This window comes from Centroberyx gerrardi, chromosome 8, assembly GCF_048128805.1.
Source record: "Centroberyx gerrardi isolate f3 chromosome 8, fCenGer3.hap1.cur.20231027, whole genome shotgun sequence".
NCBI classification, from domain to species: Eukaryota; Metazoa; Chordata; class Actinopteri; order Beryciformes; family Berycidae; genus Centroberyx; species Centroberyx gerrardi.
Genome location: NC_136004.1, coordinates 11,813,308 through 11,831,236, shown reverse-complemented (window position 1 = coordinate 11,831,236; position 17,929 = coordinate 11,813,308). Strand labels below are relative to the sequence as shown.

General features: G+C 46.0%; 1 protein-coding gene across 1 annotated transcript in view; it reads left to right on the top strand.

Moving 5' to 3' along the window:
* The window catches only part of adgra2 (adhesion G protein-coupled receptor A2), a 36,925-nt gene extending 21,033 nt beyond the window's left edge, over positions 1 to 15,892 (top strand). Inside the window, exons 3-19 of the mRNA XM_071923844.2 lie at positions 5,949 to 6,020; positions 7,128 to 7,199; positions 7,302 to 7,373; positions 8,085 to 8,248; positions 8,658 to 8,871; positions 9,092 to 9,256; positions 9,343 to 9,541; positions 9,630 to 9,779; positions 9,864 to 10,025; positions 10,271 to 10,471; positions 10,660 to 10,849; positions 11,735 to 11,943; positions 12,044 to 12,171; positions 12,330 to 12,453; positions 12,549 to 12,697; positions 13,503 to 13,592; positions 13,748 to 15,892. Coding sequence (XP_071779945.1) covers positions 5,949 to 6,020; positions 7,128 to 7,199; positions 7,302 to 7,373; positions 8,085 to 8,248; positions 8,658 to 8,871; positions 9,092 to 9,256; positions 9,343 to 9,541; positions 9,630 to 9,779; positions 9,864 to 10,025; positions 10,271 to 10,471; positions 10,660 to 10,849; positions 11,735 to 11,943; positions 12,044 to 12,171; positions 12,330 to 12,453; positions 12,549 to 12,697; positions 13,503 to 13,592; positions 13,748 to 15,170 — 3,784 coding nt within the window. The 3' untranslated portion in view covers positions 15,171 to 15,892. The remainder of the gene's footprint in view (positions 1 to 5,948; positions 6,021 to 7,127; positions 7,200 to 7,301; positions 7,374 to 8,084; positions 8,249 to 8,657; positions 8,872 to 9,091; positions 9,257 to 9,342; positions 9,542 to 9,629; positions 9,780 to 9,863; positions 10,026 to 10,270; positions 10,472 to 10,659; positions 10,850 to 11,734; positions 11,944 to 12,043; positions 12,172 to 12,329; positions 12,454 to 12,548; positions 12,698 to 13,502; positions 13,593 to 13,747) is intronic.
* The last annotated feature ends 2,037 nt before the right edge of the window (positions 15,893 to 17,929 follow it).

Below are 17,929 nucleotides of genomic sequence, written 5' to 3'. Positions count from 1 at the left end.
GAGCACTCCTGCAGTTTCTCTTATATAAATCTGAGGTTGTTTTCCTTCGTGGGAGATTAACATTATTTCCACAGAGGCTAAGCAAATTACCTTGATGAGTGGGAATAAAGCAGAGGTGGGCAGCACTATAGCATGTAAATGCAGTGGTGGATGTGCGGACATGGCAAGGAGCCCTTCTGTCTAGACCAGTCTGGGTAGGACAAGGTTCAGATTGTAGCAACCCACTCTTCTCTCTGAGTAACCTGGAATAGAGCTTAGGCCAGCTGTGGAGGTTGCACTCGGGACTCTCATTTCTCCCCCACCAAACAAATGAACATTTGTGTTAGTATGTTTTCCTGCACACGCCATTGAGTGGCCCCAGTTAGGCAATGGTCACCTAATGAGAGTGCGTGACATTAAGGGGTGGAGTGGGTGAGGAAGGGGTTAAGCGTGCTGGAGAGTGGAAACAGAAAGGGGGGTGCTGCTGGAGTTGATAGACTCCAGATGTGTCTTTGAGATAAACTGAAGGAACGGGGAGTGTTTGTATTGCAAGCTTAGCTCAGTCGTGGCTCTAGGGGTTTATTGAAACGGCGAGCAAGCCCTCTCATAAGCCCATTACCAAATCGAATGCTTTATACGCCAGTAACTCTCTCGCGCACTCATTCGGCAAACTTGATATGGTTTCAATGGCATTTTCCTCCGGAGGAGCTTGAGCTTTCTCCGTACTTACTTCCCCCCACTTCCGTTTGTGCTCCTTTTCTGCTTTATTTTTTGCATCTCCCCTCTCCCAGCTCGCTGTCTCTCTCACTGTTCCACCCCCTTCCCTCTCTCTACATGCTGTAGTCCACCTACTGGCTGCATATTCACTCACTCACTGTGATTGTCTCCCTTTTCATCGATAATTTGTATGAAAGGCATGTGTTTCCATGTGTCCTCTCTCAACCCTAAATTGAATATTTCCAAACTATTGTCTATCAACTCGTTGTTAGTGCTGCTGGAGAGGCCTGTCTGTCTTTATTTTGTCTACATTTTGCAATATTTTAGAAGATTTTTTATGGAAATGATTCTACAGACTAGTTTGCACAAGGACAGTAGTAATGAGTATTATGCTGTTGTTGAGTGAAAACCTTGTATCTCCAAAATGTCAACTTTTCAGGAACTAAGTTAAACTTAAGCTTGACCACCGTGCATTTTTCTGTTTATCCCATGGGTTTTGAAAGGCTTCCGTCAGACTTTGGGTGGTAGAATTTTTTCTCAACCCACAGAGGAGCATGTAATCCTTCAACTGAAGTTAAAATATGAAAATCACCAACCAAAATTGGAGTTAGGAGGTTTTCACTCAACAACAACGATATGTACTGTAGTGAGAGCAATGAGAGGAAAAAGAAAAAAAAAAAGCATTTGATAGTACTGTGAGCCTTTCTGTCTATTCAGAATACTGTCACCTCTGACCCTGAGATACTTTGGCTTCACACAGCCAGTTATCTGACAGGCAATTGTTGTGATGTACTGTATGTCCCATTAGCAATGAATGTAAATTGAGGTTCATTGTTCCTGACTGTTGTGCGTGCTGGTGGATCTCATGCACCACTCATGCAATCAAAGGAGCTGCCAAAGCGGGCATCGCCCCCTTCTCCAGGCCGCTCCAAAAGCCAGATTTGGAGTCAATAACAGTCCGTGGTTCCAGAGTTTTCCTTGGCAGAATAATCTCCTGCTCCTCTTGCTGCAGACTATAGAAACATATAATCAACTTAGGAAATTTTACACTTCAAATAAAAGTGTATATTGCTATTTCTGTATATCCCTCAGTTTATGTTACTGTCACTCATGAACAGGGCTGGAGTCCTAATTCATTTGAACCATGTTACTGTGATGGCAGCGCATGGTCGTGTGGCGCTTTCCCAGGTTAGAAAGGAAGTGCTTTAAGTTTTCATCCAGTAGTATTCCAAGTATTGGAAGCTCTAGTCATATACCAGAAGATTTGTATCAAAGTACCTTTACATCCCCTGCAATAGATCTTCATGGCTGCAGCTTCGGAAAACCACTACTTCTGAAGCAACTGGTTTCCAGATGCACACAGACAAAGAGTAGATTAGGGATCCAATCTGAGGGGAACCAGAAAAAGAAAATAAAGAAAATAATCTGGGGAAGGGGCAGGAAAGCAGGAAATTAGTAGAAAAACAAGAGCTCGGCAGATCCTGGTTTCCTGTTTTGGGGGGGAGGCAGGAGTACGTTTGGGGGCTGAGTTACAGAGCCCCCATTGTGAGCAAGTGTGTTGAGGAGTAGGGAGGTGGGGTCTAGGGGGCCATACACAGGGACGATTTTGCTCAGTGCTGAACCTCCCTAAACCCACCTGCCCCTCCCTACAGGGGAAAACCAGCTAGTAAAAAAAGGAGAAAAAGGAAACTGTAAAAATAAACGAGCAAGGGCCTCTGTGCTAGAGACGCCAACCAGACAGGAAATGACACGCGGCACAAAAATGGTCTCCACTGACCTCTGTCAGGAACCAAGGTGCCAGTTAACCACTCGAAGCCCCTTGCTTTCTTTCTCCAACCCGATTTTCATCCAAAGAAAAGTAACCAAATATACATTTGTTTCTGTTTGTGGGCAATTCCCTATACTGGTCAGCCTCAGGAGATGAATAGAATTACAGGAGAGAAAATGGGCCTTGGAATGCTATTTCTTTCCATTAAAAAATCCCAGGAACAGGAAATTCTTGATTCCAGTCTGGCGATAATGAGTGGCCATTCCCTGGCTTCAGTCATTTTCCCAGCTCTCCCCAGGGCCACGGCCTAAACAATGTCAGTGTAGCACTCCAGCCCCTGCCACTGTGCTCCTGATAATGGAGCACTCCAAGTCTGGAGCGCTTTAGAGACCATGTCTTCATTATGACCCTCTTGCTGCCCTACAAGCACGACTCTCCTCTCCTGCCTGCATGGGGCCCAGGTGCTCATCCCCCATCCCATATAGAAATGACTCTTCAGAACGGGCCAGCCCCATTGATCAGGAGGAGTTTTTGAAAAAAAAAAAAAAAAAAAAAGACAGTCTTAATGGCAGCCTCTGGTGTTAGGCCCAGCGGAAGCAGACAATGGCTCCTTTGGGCTGGGAGTGGGCTTGAGCCTGTCACAGCCCAATCACACAGACCACATGTGGCACAGGGGAGAAAGCACTGCACTCCCAAGGTTACAAAGGAAAATCAAAGAGGAAGTCTATCATATTTGTAAATCATAACAGTAATGAATCACTACTAACCATGTTGTACAAACTGCTATTTGGGTGTGCACAAGATAATGTGAAGGTCTGTACAATATGCAGTGAACATGTAGGCAAAGTTGCAATGTCTAGTCTGTTTATCAATTATATTTTCATCATAATGCTCAGCAGGTTTGAAGTGTTTTTGAAGTGTTCTTTGCCTCTGCTCTTACCCTCCTCCATGGTGACAGCTGTTGTCATCAGTGTCAAGGCCACTGAGCTGTGAAGTTGATGTCAGGGAGGGCGCTGTCTGACCCAGAGGGCAGAGGCAAGTCATCACCTGAGAGTGAGGCCTGCTGGAACTGGAGGTTGTACTATGGCACAAACTCTATGGCTGGAGTTAAAGCTGAAGCTGAGACTGGAGCTAAGAGCTGCAGCTGAGATTTAGTCTGGATTATGGTGGTGCACAGGAGCAGGAGCTAAGATTCAGGTTGGAGCTAGGGCTAGTGCTTGGCTAGCGCTCCAAGTTCTGTTGACTCTGGTGAGCTCCTCCACATTCCCCAGCTCGGTGATAAGAGAGTGTATCAGAAGTGGTGGACTGTTGATACTCTTCAGGCCAAAGCACACACAGCACTGTACCTCACAAGCTGTGTATGAAAGGATAGACTGTAGGAAATGCAGATGTGTGGAAGTATACTGTATTTATGCTACTTGATTTAGGACTGTAAGCTATTTGAAGAGGGGTGTTAATACGTTGGGTATCAGGTTCACCTTCAGAGCTGGACGGTTGACTACGGCCAGTGTCACTATGTGGCCTTGAATGTGTGTTTCATTGACATAGTATCTCTGTGACTGTGTGTGTGTGTGTGTGTGTGTGTGTGTGTGGTATAATCGTATCTATCGCTACGATTATATGCGCACAATAATGGGACTTTTGCCAATACTCCAATGAAAATAATGCGATTAAGCCATTTACATGATTCTATAAAGTGACACCTCCCATAATAATAATAGTCCTGCCTTACTTGCATTATTGTCTTAACTGCATTGCAATTGCATGTTTGTGTGCATATAAACAAGGTCTATGTTGCACAGTAAATGTGTTTGTGTGTTTGTGTGTGTGTGTGTGTTTGTGTGTGTGTGTATGTGCGTGTGTGTGTATGAGAGAGAGAGAGAGAGAGGGAGAGAGAGAGGGAGAGAGAGACGACAGTCATCAGAGAAAGGAAATTGTGGGCAGCGCCCCGCCTTTCATCGCTGCACTAATGAGCCCCGGGACACACAGACTGGAAACAGCAGCATTGTTCTCCCCCGCCTCCCCTCGCCCTGGTCAACAAATCCCATACAGCTACTGACACACAGAAACACAGAAACAGAGTGGCACACATAGGCACACACACACATGCCCACATACATTGAGATCAGCTCACTAGGCCACACACACTCGTACCGACAGTTCTTTTGCTCTCTGTCAAACACACAAACAGAGACACACACGCACACCTTTTTAGGGGGTTAGCTTGTAGGTCAGGGTAAGCTTTCACCTATTTAAAAAGCTGTGAAGTTGTTGCAAAGTGTTTTGTCAGACAAGCTGGCATGTGCTCAAAGGACTGGGCTGTACAGTCCAAGGCTGCCTGCTTTGAGACAAACACAACAGACCTCAGCCTGTTGGTCCAAGGCCAGATAGCTGATGCTCCATCATTATAACCCGTCTCCCATCTATAATCCTGATATGACTGATGGCCCTGAGAGCTTGGCTAAAACAGGTCCTGACCAGCAACAAAACCCCTGATCTTGACTGTATTCCAGCCATACCGCACAGTCTAATTTTTTACTGGAAACCATTTTCTAAAATGTTTCTCCTGCCCCGATTTGATCAAAATAGCTCATCTCTTGGAAAGCGGACAAGACTATGGGTAAGAGATGCCTGAGGTTGTACACAGTGTGAGGCAGCATGGTTGAGAAGACAGATAATTTTTGTGGAAAAAAGGACCAGAAAGTCCCCCGAGGTCCTGCCTACCGCAGTGGCATGCTGGGTAGGAGTGGAATGGAGAAAAATGCAGCCTCTGTAAACCATGGTGCTGATGTCTGTGAGCTCCTGTAAGGAAATCCTCCTCTGTGACCAGTCCTATGGGAGCAGGCATTTTTCATGCTGTAGGAACACGGATTGCATTCCAGCCCACACTGTCCTGTCCTGCCGATAACCGTTTGTCTCCTGACCTCGTTTAACTTCCCTATTCCCACCTGGCCAATAAAAAAAGCCTCTTGGATTCGGAGAGGTGAACTCTCATGCAGGTTAGCTGATGGAGAGGGGCATCTGCTGAATGGTTTAACACATGGGTGTGGGCACGGCATGGGAAGAGGGTGGAGTGAAATGCGGCGGATAGTATGAAATTAGATCTTCAAAGGCAGTTAAAGAAATTAATATTTATGGTTTGGCAATAGCCAGGATAACTTTATCGTGGGAAGAGTCATTTTCAAACAAGCACCAAAAGGGTAGAATCCCTTGCTAGCGGTCTTAGATTCCACCAATATTTTCTTTGGTCAAGTATTTGCATCTTGCTAGCCTCAAGCCCAGGTGGCTGATGGGGTAAGATTTCCTATCAGTATGCAGAAATATCCTGCTGTGTCCCACTGGTGGAGCTGTGTTTGGAGCATATGTATCCACTCCCCATCATTTTCACTTAAAGAAGCCTTCTGTTGAAGTCTCAGCGTTAAGATGTGCCTACATCATCCCTGCACGCATTCTCTCACTGACCTAATGTTTTCTGTCTCCACAGGGACCTTAAGCACAACCTAATCAGCACCATCATGCCTGGAGCCTTCCAAGGCCTGTCTGAGCTTCGGAAACTGTAAGTAGACATTAACGTGATTCACATTCCATTCGGGCGCAGAGTGGCGAACATATTAACAGAAATCATAAACGCAGGCACGGAAATGTAGAATTCAATTGTTTGGCACGAGACAGATGAGTGGGTGTGTGCAGTTTTTTTTTATGCTGCCACATTCTTTAGCGAAACAGTAGTTGTTGAAAGAGACGGGCCACACATATCCCCTCATGTCTATCTTAAGCGCATACTGTTCTGGCAACTCATGGCAGATGTCATGCGTTACATTGAGCTCCTGGTGTTAGTGTGACCATAAAGGCTGCGCTCCTTCACTAAGTGTTTCTGTTGGTCTCTGTTGATCTTTGCGGGGGCCTGGGATGTCATCTCTGGTGCCCTGCTCCACCACCGTGGAAACCTCAGGGCCACGCCGAGGCTCCTCACACGTCATTGGATGTGACAGGGCAGCAGTTTGCAACCGCTCGCTGCTCGCTCATTGTGTTTTTGGACACCGAGGTCTGGGCGCAGCGTGGTCGGCGCTGGTCCTCTGCGCCGCGCCGCGTGACTCCCCCCCTCCTCCCCCTACTTGTGTTTTCCCTGCAAGGTCTGGGGCTTCTCAAAACAAACAGGGGGAGATAAACACATGCTCTGGACAGCTCTCTGCTGGGTAGTGTCAGAGGTGCAGCAAGGCAAATCCCTCTCTGGCTGCGGCTATACATCACACTCAGACCCGGACGGCAGAACGGGGGCCTTGCTTTTACCCCACTGGTGATAAGCTTTTACTGGGGTCCCATGGACTGGTGATAAGGGAAAGTGGCAGGAGACCACAGGCTTGCTTGTTTAGATCATTAACTTTCTAAGCCTTGTAGAATGAGAGTAATGTTACAGGTACTATAATATATGGTATAAGAGGCAGGGCAAACCCTTTATCGTCAATTATGTTGCCATTATAAATAAGGAAGACGTCCTGTGCAGTTTTAGCAGTATGTTGGATACACGGTATTTCTGTCTGTTCTGAAATCACTAAAACAACATGATAACTGTCAAGATATCACAATCTGTGACTGAGTGATTGAGACGAGTCATCTTGGTGTAAAAATAACCACCACCTCCCTTTGTCTTCACATCTTTCAGCGACCTGTCCAACAACCGCATCGGCTGCTTGACTCCAGACATGCTCCAGGGTCTTACCAATCTCACTAAACTGTAAGAGATAGATAAATGGACTCTATAAAAAACATTATGCTGTTTGTGCTGTGGGAAAACTCTCCAATTAATTTGTTGATATCTCATTTGCGTATTTGCTAGGAACCTCTCTGGCAACATCATATCTACCTTGGATCCAGGAGTGTTCCAGGAGCTTCCAGCCCTCAAGCTAGTGTGAGTATCAGACACTGACCGCACTCAAAAAGTTTTCTCTCACAGCGTAGCATTCCATGTCTGAATAAAAGAAATAAATGTTCAAGAAAAATTTAATATTATTTTGGCAAGGGCTAACAGTAAATGGTCTCTCTTTGCAAACTATGCCAATGACTTCAACCATTAACCTTTAGATACAGTCCAGAACCTATTTGACAACACAGTTTTTGGATATATTCACAATCTTGAAGAGTTTGATTTGTATATGATTAAACAAGCTTTTGGGAACTTAGCCCATCATAACTCAAAAGACAAGTCTGTTTTACTGTAGTGTTTATGAACATTACAAGTGTAACTGAACCTTTGTTTGTAATTTGCTTGTCTCTTACATACTGTCAGTCCTGGTGTAAAGAGGTCAGAAAATAAATTTCAGAGGGAAAAAATATCTTCAGTTCCATAAATCTCTATGTAAACAAAGTCAGTGTTGGGGCGGCTGTATTTCAACCTTGGGCGCCGCATAACAAACATGGATTGGGCCTTTAAGTAATGGACATTTTTTGTCATGCATGTCATATGTTGATCCTATAATGGACAACTAGAGAATACACTGTATATGAGCTAGGTAGTAATGTGTCCTATCTAAAGAGCTTTTATAATGGTCCCATCAGAGTGAAAGTACACATCCAACCCCTGTTATCTTCCATGATAAATGACCATCCTTTCTCTCACCAGGAACTTCAACTCGGACTTCCTGTCATGTGACTGTGGGCTGCGCTGGGTGCCGGGCTTCTTTCGCATCAGTTCGGCCCGGCTGGGGGATGAAACGCTCTGCGCCTATCCCAGAAGCCTGCGGGGAAAGCCCCTGCGTGGACTAAGGGAAAGCCAGCTGAGCTGTGGTGAGAGCCTGGCTAGAGACTCAGTGCATATGAATGAGGCGGTTCACCACTTTGTTTCAGAAAACTTGGGCCTCGTCACTGACAAAGACAGTATACTCACAGCAGCATTATTCTCAAGATGTTCCCAGTGTTTCTTAGGATTACTCGACCAAAAGGGTTGCGAGCAGTCTCCTCCCGCAGCTCAGTGGGAACGCATTTCCAAAAGTATCAGTGAGCTGTGTTGACAACTAATCCTGTGGTTTGCCTTTATGAATTGGTGCTGTCTGCATCCAATATACTCTGAAAACAGCAGACTCATAATAGCTTCCGTGGAAACATTTAGCTGAGGTTGAGTAATGAGAGAGCAGCAGAAATAAGCCGGGGTGATCTGTATCGGTCACATCTGCCTCTTTGCCTCCATGTTGCTCAGATGGCCCTCTGGAGCTGCACACCCTGTCCCTGCTGCCCTCCCAGCGCCAGGTGGTCTTCAAAGGCGACCGGCTGCCCTTCCACTGCACCGCTGCCTTGGTGGACAAAATCACCACTTTGCACTGGCGCCACAACGGTCAGCTGGTGACCTCTGACCCTGAGATGGGCGTCCAACTGGAGAACAGCGTGGTGCATGACTGCACCTTCATCACCAGGTACAGTAGCTACAATTGGGACACACCTGCTGTCCTGACACTGAGCGCTGATGATATTGTGGTTAAGTCAACATTCAAATGTTTTTAACCTTATGCTCATGTGCAAAGTGTTGAGTGAATGTATATGCTTTAAGGAAGAGTGTTTAATTGGTTCAGACACACAGTTGTGTATGTGGTGATACTGTGTAAATAATGTGTAGTCTATTTCCTCTCTATGCAGTGAGCTCATCCTATTCAATGTACATGTGGAGGCCAGTGGAGAGTGGGAGTGTGTGGTGACTACTGGGCGGGGCAACACGTCTCGCAGTGTTGAAATAGTGGTGCTGGAGAACAGCGCCTCCTTCTGTCCAGAGGACAAAGTTGTCAACAACCGGGGGGAGTTCAGGTTAGTTACAGTTATTACATACAGCACCCGAAGATACAGCATTTGCTGTGATGGCTTTCTTATTCTCCTGCGGTGTGAATCCCCAGGTGGCCGAGGACCCTGGCAGGCATCATCTCCCACCAGTACTGCCTGCAGCTGCGTTACCCTTCCTTGTCTATGGAGGGGGGTATGGAGCAGAAGAAAGCCTCACGTTACTGTGACCGTTCTGGGAAATGGCAGGAAGGTGACTACTCAAACTGTCACTACACCAACGGCATCACTCGTGTCCTGCACACCTTCATCCTGGTCAGTACTACTGTCAAGGCAAGGTTTACTGCATGGTTCCTGTTCAGTTTTCATTTAGTATCCTAATCCTTTTGCTCCTGTATTTCAGAGGCCCATCAATGCATCCAATGCTGTCACTGTGGCACACCAGGTGCGCACATATACCCTGGAGGCAGCAGGCTTCACTGACTCAGTGGATGTGCTGTATGTGGCCCAAATGATGGAGAAGTTCATGGAATATGTGAAGCAGCTGCGAGAGGTGAGAAAGATCTAATTGCATATTAAAAATGCTATATGCTTGATGCTTTACTTACTGTAAAATCCCTGTGTTTGTTTGCACCAGTTGTCAGAGGTGCTGGTAGAGATGGGCAGTAACCTGATGCAGGTGGATGACCAGATCCTGGCCCATGCCCAGAGAGAGAAGAGAGCCTGCAGCTCCATCGTCTACTCTTTGGAGACTCTGGCCTGGCCTCAGCTACACAGCCATGCCCAAGACCTCTCCATGGTAGGGACTAGCAACCTAACATTGTTTTTTCCAAATCTCTGTGCAGTCCTACAGCATGGAGATGATGTATAGTTCATTCTGAATATAAGAAGAGGATTGTGAGTTGTGTGGAAATTTGCAGCTAAGGTGTGAAGATTCATTTGAAGTTAAATTTTCACAATAATGATGCCCACGGCACTGTAATAACACCATGGGAACAATCTTAAACCCATTATTTCTGACTTGAATCAAATTGATATGTACAGGTGTCCAGGAACATTGTGATGGAGGCCCATCTGATTCGACCCGCCCACTTCACTGGCATAACCTGCACTGCATATCAGCGTCGTGAGGTCTTGACAGGCAGTCTGGGAATGGAAATGGCAGAGTCCGCCCATGAACAGCAGCTGCGCTTCCGCTGCACCACTGGTTCCCATAACACCTCCCTAAACAACTTTCCTCAAAAGGTGAGATCACCCATCCCTAAACCCCTGCCTTGCCTCCCCTTGGGGCAAGTACTGAATATTGCTATTGTTACACTCTATGCTATTAGCAACATACTGTATCTGCGTTCAAATCCATTAAGGTGTACTGGTGTATTTCAACATTAAATATTGAATCGGCACAATCGGTCTTTTGTTTTCTCTCTCTCCAGAATTCGGTAGCCCTGGCCTCTGTGACTCTCCCAGCCTCTCTGTTTCCTCCTGATGCTCCTGCAGATTGTAAGCTGCAGTTTGTAGCCTTCCGAACGGGCCGCTTCTTCCCCCTGTCTGGGAACTCAAGCATTGCTGGGGAACACTCTCGCCGACGTAGCGTCAACACTCCTGTCATCTTTGTAGGCCTGGGTGAGGAAACTTATCGCCCTATTCAGTATAAGTGAAGTCTACTGAGAGATATTGTGGAAACACACCTCTCTGCTGAATGTTTGCCCTGCATTTAAAGGAAAAATCCACCATAAAATACTTTCAACAATGTTAAAACACTACTGTTCTGTGCCCATTTTGTTGGTTGGTGGTGTATTTTTCTTATTCCTGTGGATAACTGGCCTAACGCAGATGACGTCACATCATGTCGAGATATTTCCAGCGCAGCTACAATAGAGTTTAATAGCACAGCATTTTGCAGCTATCTAAAACATAAACGGTAAACATCAGGTTTTGGTGTCACTCTCCATTTTCCCCCGACGTTGAACAATCATACAGGGGGAAATCCATTGTAGAAGTGGATACCAATTTCTCCACAGACAGTGGCCTCTATAGACCAGAATGCAATGTAGCCACAGCTTGTATCTTTGCAGATCTGTCATCGGTAGCGTGTGAAATACAACGCCCTGTTTTAGTCATTTGAACATCCAGGCATGGCAAACCACAGCATTGCTTTCTCCACTGTCACTTTTTCTCAAATGAAACAGCTTACTACGCTGTTGCTACTGCTATTGCTCTCCCCACCTACGCATATCTCTCTCTCTCTCACTGAAATAGAAGTAGACGAGGAAGTCTGAGGGAAAGTTGAATGACCAAAATAGTAAATTACAACACTTCACCACAAAATAACTCCTGAAATACATTGAACATCACAAATTGATAATATCTAACAGTGTAGGAGTATCCATGGGTGATTTTTCCTTCAAATGCACAACACGTAATTTACTGCGTCACTCTCCGAGCCGTGGAATGATCAGTACAGTTTAACAGGATTTGTATTGGTAATTTCCCTCCTCTCTGTCACAGACGGCTGCAGCATGTGGAATCACTCGGAGGCCATCTGGGTGTCGCTGCGCCACTTGTCCCCTGGTACTGACCCTGTGGCAGCCCAGTGGAGCCTGAAGGCACTGGAGAGGCAGGGAGGCTGGAGCCAAGAGGGCTGCCAGCTGGTCCACAGTGACAGCAGCACCTCCACACTGCGCTGCTCTCTGCTGAGCAACTATGCTGTGCTGCAGGTAGGACAGCTACGGTTTCTAGTCTGGCATTCATACAGGATCATCATGGTTGAATGGGGGTTTCTCACTTAATTTTACTTCAATGTGCTTTTTTTGCTAGGAGGTGCCTGACTTCCCAAACTCTACACCTGTCTCAGTGAGGGTGCTCCACCCTGTGGTGTATGCCTGCACTGCAATGCTCCTCCTGTGCCTCTTCACCATCATCATCACACACATACTCTACCACAGGTACTTTGTGTGTGTGTGTGTGTGTGTGTGTGTGTGTGTGCGTGTGTGTGTCTGTGCATGCATGAGTGTGTGTGCATAAACATGTCAGATTGACTCGCTGTAATTTTTTTTTTTTAATCTTCTCCATCTCTTCATTATTTCTTTCTCTATCCCTGCAGTTCCATTCACATATCAAGAAAAAGCTGGCACACATTACTGAATACCTGCTTCCACATTGCCATGACAACAGCCATTTACGCGGGAGGCATCAGCTTGACCAGCTACCCAGTGGTGTGCCAGGCAGTAAGGCGTTCTTTCACTCGGTCGCATCATTTTGATCGGTGCAGCGCTGGTGTGCGGGCTCGGTGTCTGATCTGACTGTGTGTCATTTGTGGCAGGTGGGCATCGCTCTGCACTACTCCTCGCTGTCTACCCTACTGTGGATTGGAGTCAGTGCCAGGGTCATCTACAAAGAGGCAGTGTGGAGAACGCCACGGCAGCCGGAGGGAGAGTCTCCCGTTCCGCCTACTCAGCGACCCATGCTCAGGTCAGTGATGACATCAGAGCGAGACGCAACACACCTTCACCCACTTCCTACCAGGAGGCTGTCATTTGCTGTCAATAAGGTTTATGTTTTATACAGATGAGGGAGTTCTTGTGCACGACCACCCAAACTCTACCCCATCAAAGACCGCCATTGTGCCCAACAACCAAAGTCCCTCTGTTTTTAGGAAACCTTGGAGGGAAATAACAGGAGAATAGTGCTGTAAGGCACAAAGAAGCTACAAGTCCAGATGCACACTATGAACTCAAGGCGGGGGAGGGGAGGAATGTATGAGGCCAACATAACAGAGGCTGAGGGACTTGTCGTAAATCTGAGCGGGGTGATACAGGGGGTGCACTGTCTCTCTTAAGTCTCCCCTCTCTTTCTCCTCCCCCTCTTCTTCTCTGCCTGCCCCTGTGCTCCTGGAGCTGTGATCATACACTGTACCGCTGACCTCACTGGCCCCGCAGCCAGCCCTCTGTCGCCCACTCGGCCACATGGCCTCCATTGACACCGGGCCCTGCTGTAAATCGCAGACTCCTGGAGCCTCCTGGAGCCTCCTGGCCCTTGTAACACTCCATCAGCTCGGAGAGTGAAGGAACAGACAGCTCTGTTCAGATTATAGACAGCCACAGAGACATAAAAACACAAAAAGGAAAATGACACCGACAGGCATACTTTAAAAATCAAAATAGCAGCCAAAGGTCCTTCAGCACCCTGTGCATGGCATAAACAAGATGTGAAATTGCCCGTTCCTAACATTGCAGCTGGAATTTTGTGTCTGATATGTTTTTCTCTGTTTTTCTAGGTTCTACTTGATAGCTGGTGGAGTTCCTCTTATCATCTGCGGGATCACTGCAGCTGTCAATGTCAACAACTATGGAGACAACAGTCCTTAGTGAGTGCTTCTCTTTTTACCCTTGAGCAATTTGACCCCTGACATTATATTGTTTTGTTTAGTGCTGAACCGAATAATTTTGTGTGATATGTTGAATACACAGAGATGTCCTTGTTTTGCACTGACCCTCCTGACTTCTTTTCTGGCTCTTGCAGCTGCTGGCTGGTGTGGCGCCCCAGTCTGGGGGCTTTCTTTGTCCCTGCTGGCCTGGTGGTGTTGGTGACCTGGATCTACTTCCTGTGCACTGTGTTTCGCCTGAGGCACCGTGTGGCCAAAGAATGTGCAGGAGCCTCCCTGTCCTCTCCTGTGCCTGAGAGCCAGCCCGCACTGGCAGGAAGCACCAGTCTCCTGTCCACAGACTCAGTGGTGGGACCTATAAACCCCGTCATGGCTCCAGAGGACCAATACTCCCTGAAGACACAGTTCTTGGTGCTGGTGGCCACCCACTTCCTGTTTGTGGTTCTGTGGTGTTGTGGAGCCATGGCCATGTGGCTGACAGGGCACACCAGTTTGTTGTTCAGCTGTCTCTATGGGATGGCTGCCACGGTTCTGGGGGTGTTTCTGGTGGTGCACCACTGCTTCCGGCGTCTGGATGTGCAGGCCTCATGGCTGGCATGCTGCCCAGGCTATCGTCGCTCCCAGCCCATGTCTACTTACACACACACCTGCACCACTGGGAGCGGAGTGCAGACCTCTGAGCAGGGATCCCAGCTTTTCATCAGCTGCCATCCGCCCGCTGACTCTCACCATAACTCCTCATCAGCCAGGTCATCATCCACACCCAGCGGGATCAGCAGTGTGGGCCCCGGGCCCTGCAAGCTCACCAACCTGCTGCAGGTGGCACAAGATAACCCCAACAACACCTCACGTGCCCCTGTAGGCACCAACACCAGCACCAGTACTGACAACATCACCAAGCCAACAAACAACCTTCTGCCCACCATAAACTCTGTAGCCCCAGTGCATCCCCAGAGAAGGAAGGTGAGTAGCAGAACTAAACAAGGGAGTAGCCAATATCACCATCGGGGCGAGGGCAGAGGTCACTATCGTCTCAAAGCTCTAAGGACTGCTGGAGGGGGGGGCAGCCTGGGAGCATTGGGACCCACAGGTTTAGAGCACCTCAACTCTTCACATGCAGCTCACAAACAGGCCACTAGTGAGAACGGCAGCATCCACCACAGCCTCTCAGAGAGCCAGGCCAGCCCGCTGACCAACGGCAGGCGGGTTGGAGAGTCGGTGGCCACCAGCCCCTCGGAGGGAAGCGACGGGGGCAGCAGCGGGAGCCGCAAGCCCTTTCCCCTGCTTCCTTCCATGGCCAGCAGAGCGGCCATGCACGGTGCCCAGAGACGTTGCGCCAGCAGAGACAATTTGAAACTGGCGGCGGCTGCAGAGCGAGAAGCTAAGCGCTGCTCCTACCCTTTGAACAGTGTCACCACCACTGTGCCGGGGGCCGCCGCCCCTAATGGCACTCTCAAAAACTCAGTGCTAGAGCTGGAGCAGGACACGAGTGGCACGGACCAATCCCAGAGCTCTGTGGGAATGAAAAGTGGTTTGTGGAAGAGTGAAACCACAGTGTAACCCATACTTCGACGTGAACTTCTATGCATGACCCTAACGGACATTTTAAATATGATTGGGTTATGTTTCAATGGTCTCTTGAACATAATAATCATATAATTTAAGATATAAAATCACAAAGGCATCCAGGACCCTAAACTGGTACTCTTGCCTCTGTAGCATAGTAAGAGTTTGCTGTGAAATGGTAAAAAAAAAATAATAAGGCAGGTCTTTTGATTGTCGTTTTCAAAACTAAGATACTCATTTTTTTCATTTCACATAAAATTGTACAAGCTATGTCTGAAATTGGCATGTGATGTTAATTTTGGATGTCTAATGAAAGCTTTATTGTTTTAGTTGTGATTTTTCTATGCATATCAACTATAGCATGAAATGGAATGCAAGTCCATTTCCAAAGTACAGCTATATGCATTTAATCTGTGGACAACCTTTCGCTCTTATGCTTTCTTCAAGTAATTGTGTGTGCTCATGTATGCACTATGTTCTGTGTGTGTGTGTGTGTGTGTGTGCGTGTGTGCGTGTGTGTGTGTGTGTGTGTGTGTGCGCACGCATGTGTGTTTGTGCACAGGAGAGTATATACATGAGTTTGGGTGTACAGAATGTCTGTGAGTGAATTAAAAAAGCAAGAAGAAGACTTTTGAATATACAATAAAAAACGTTTCTTTCTTTTTTACTTCCATGTATTCCCATCAGCACTGATACGGAGCTCCCCATATCAAATAAACTCATAAAGATAACGGAATAATAAATAAAAAATCAGGAAGAAATAATTTAATTGGCTTTCTTATACCCAGTCGATTGTAGCAGCCTTGAACCAATTTTCACTTCAAACAGGATGCTTATTGGTTTATGCATGAATGGGTGTAGACTGCCCTCTTCTGGATGGCAGAAACAACTTATTTTCTTTCACTGATAGGTATTGAAGAATTAACAAGTATTCAGTAGGCCTAAACTCACTACAAAGAATTTCAGAGGTATTATTGATGAAAACAATTCTCCAAAAGTATTCTGAAAATGCCAGGATGTTATGCTTACTTCCACTTTAAAACACATATTCAGGGGCCTGACCAAAAAACGCACTGCGTACAAATCATAAGCTTTTTGAATCCATTTGATCAGAATATCAAGTTCAAGTTCCAGCATGTGTCTTTGTCATATACACAGCATAAACAGGGTAAACAGTGCAATGAAATGCTTGTGTGCTGGGTCCTCTCAGTATGAAAAATATGAACAATAGGAACATATAATTCACAAAGATAAATAAAGAATAAAATAAAGAGAAAATAAGGAATCCAATTAAAATAGAAAAAGCAGAAGTTGAAGAGGGGAAAAAAAGCATATGCACGTAATATTGTAGTGTAAGGGAGGACAACTATAGTACTATAATATACTGTAATTATGTTCTTCAAAATTTAGCAGACCTAAAAACCCCTATGTCATACTTCTGTTTTTATATCTACACTTGACACTGTTGCTATTCAGGAAGTTAACAGGAAAACTGCTCATTGTCACTGCCTACTGAGTTTATATTTGGGAGGAAGATTTCATGGCAGAATTAAAAAAAAACATTGAAAACGTTTGCCTACAGAGTATTCTATAGTATAGTCTATAGTTTGTTGTACACATTTAAATTCTGTGTGCAGTATGAGCTTTTGATTAGCCCCCAGTAGAATAGTATCCAGGACGTAAAACTATCCTTGTGACAGTGAGTAATAATGAATCATCACTTGTGTGGTGATTCAGTTTCTAATGAATTTCAAATGTTGTCATGTATAAATATTCTGGCACTGAAATAGATAGATACTGCTAGGTAGATACTGTTATCTGCACCCTACAATCACTCTGTCATGGCCATGGTTCAGTTACACAGGCCTAATTTTGACTTTTCCTCTGATCAGTGGGCTAATTATGATTTTCTTAATAATTTCCCAAGTTGTGTAAGGCTGTACGCAAGGTGACCCAAATGTGTTTATTGGAATATTATACCACATTTTGGGGGAAAATGATCTGAATTTATAGAGATTGGATTGTTCTAAAAGTGTGCTATCTGCCATTCAGCTGATAATTTTAGGCCCCAGTGATGGTAAATTATTAAAGAGATATAGCCTGATATCCAATGACACTTACCTAGAGAGTGGCTTGGTGGCCAGAACCAGGGCCTTACATAGAAAGATCTTAGTCAGCCATAAAGGAGAGATAACATTATGTAATCCTAGCTGGGCCCGGATGGCTTAGAGCATTCATGGATTCACTTACTGCTGGGTCATCTGCCATAATTTAATCGGCCATAACCTGAACATACTGTTTAAACCCCCATCTCCCTCAGACAAACATCACTATCACCGTAGCTTCATATCATCAACTATTCCTTGACAGACATTCGTTTTTAGTGTCAAACTGTCATCTTGATATGAAAAGGGAGATTTTGAAATGTGTATGTCTATAGCCTATTGGCCTATTTATATTTTAGTGTGTGGCAGGTGACACAGTCTATGAGATATTTTGACTTTTTTTTTTTTTTTAGTTCTGTAGCCTAATATATTTTTCAAGCAACTCAGACTGTGCCTTACAAATCCACATGCAAAATAAAGTGGAAAGAAAAAATCTGTCTGGACATGATCTGCATACCCACCTGATGCTATTTAGGCTGTATTGGCCTCAGAACAGTGTTATTTGTTGCCCCTCTATAACTTGATTGTGGCTTCTGGGCAGGTAAACTGATTCCTGATCGGTGGCTCATGTTAATAGTTAACGGTCCC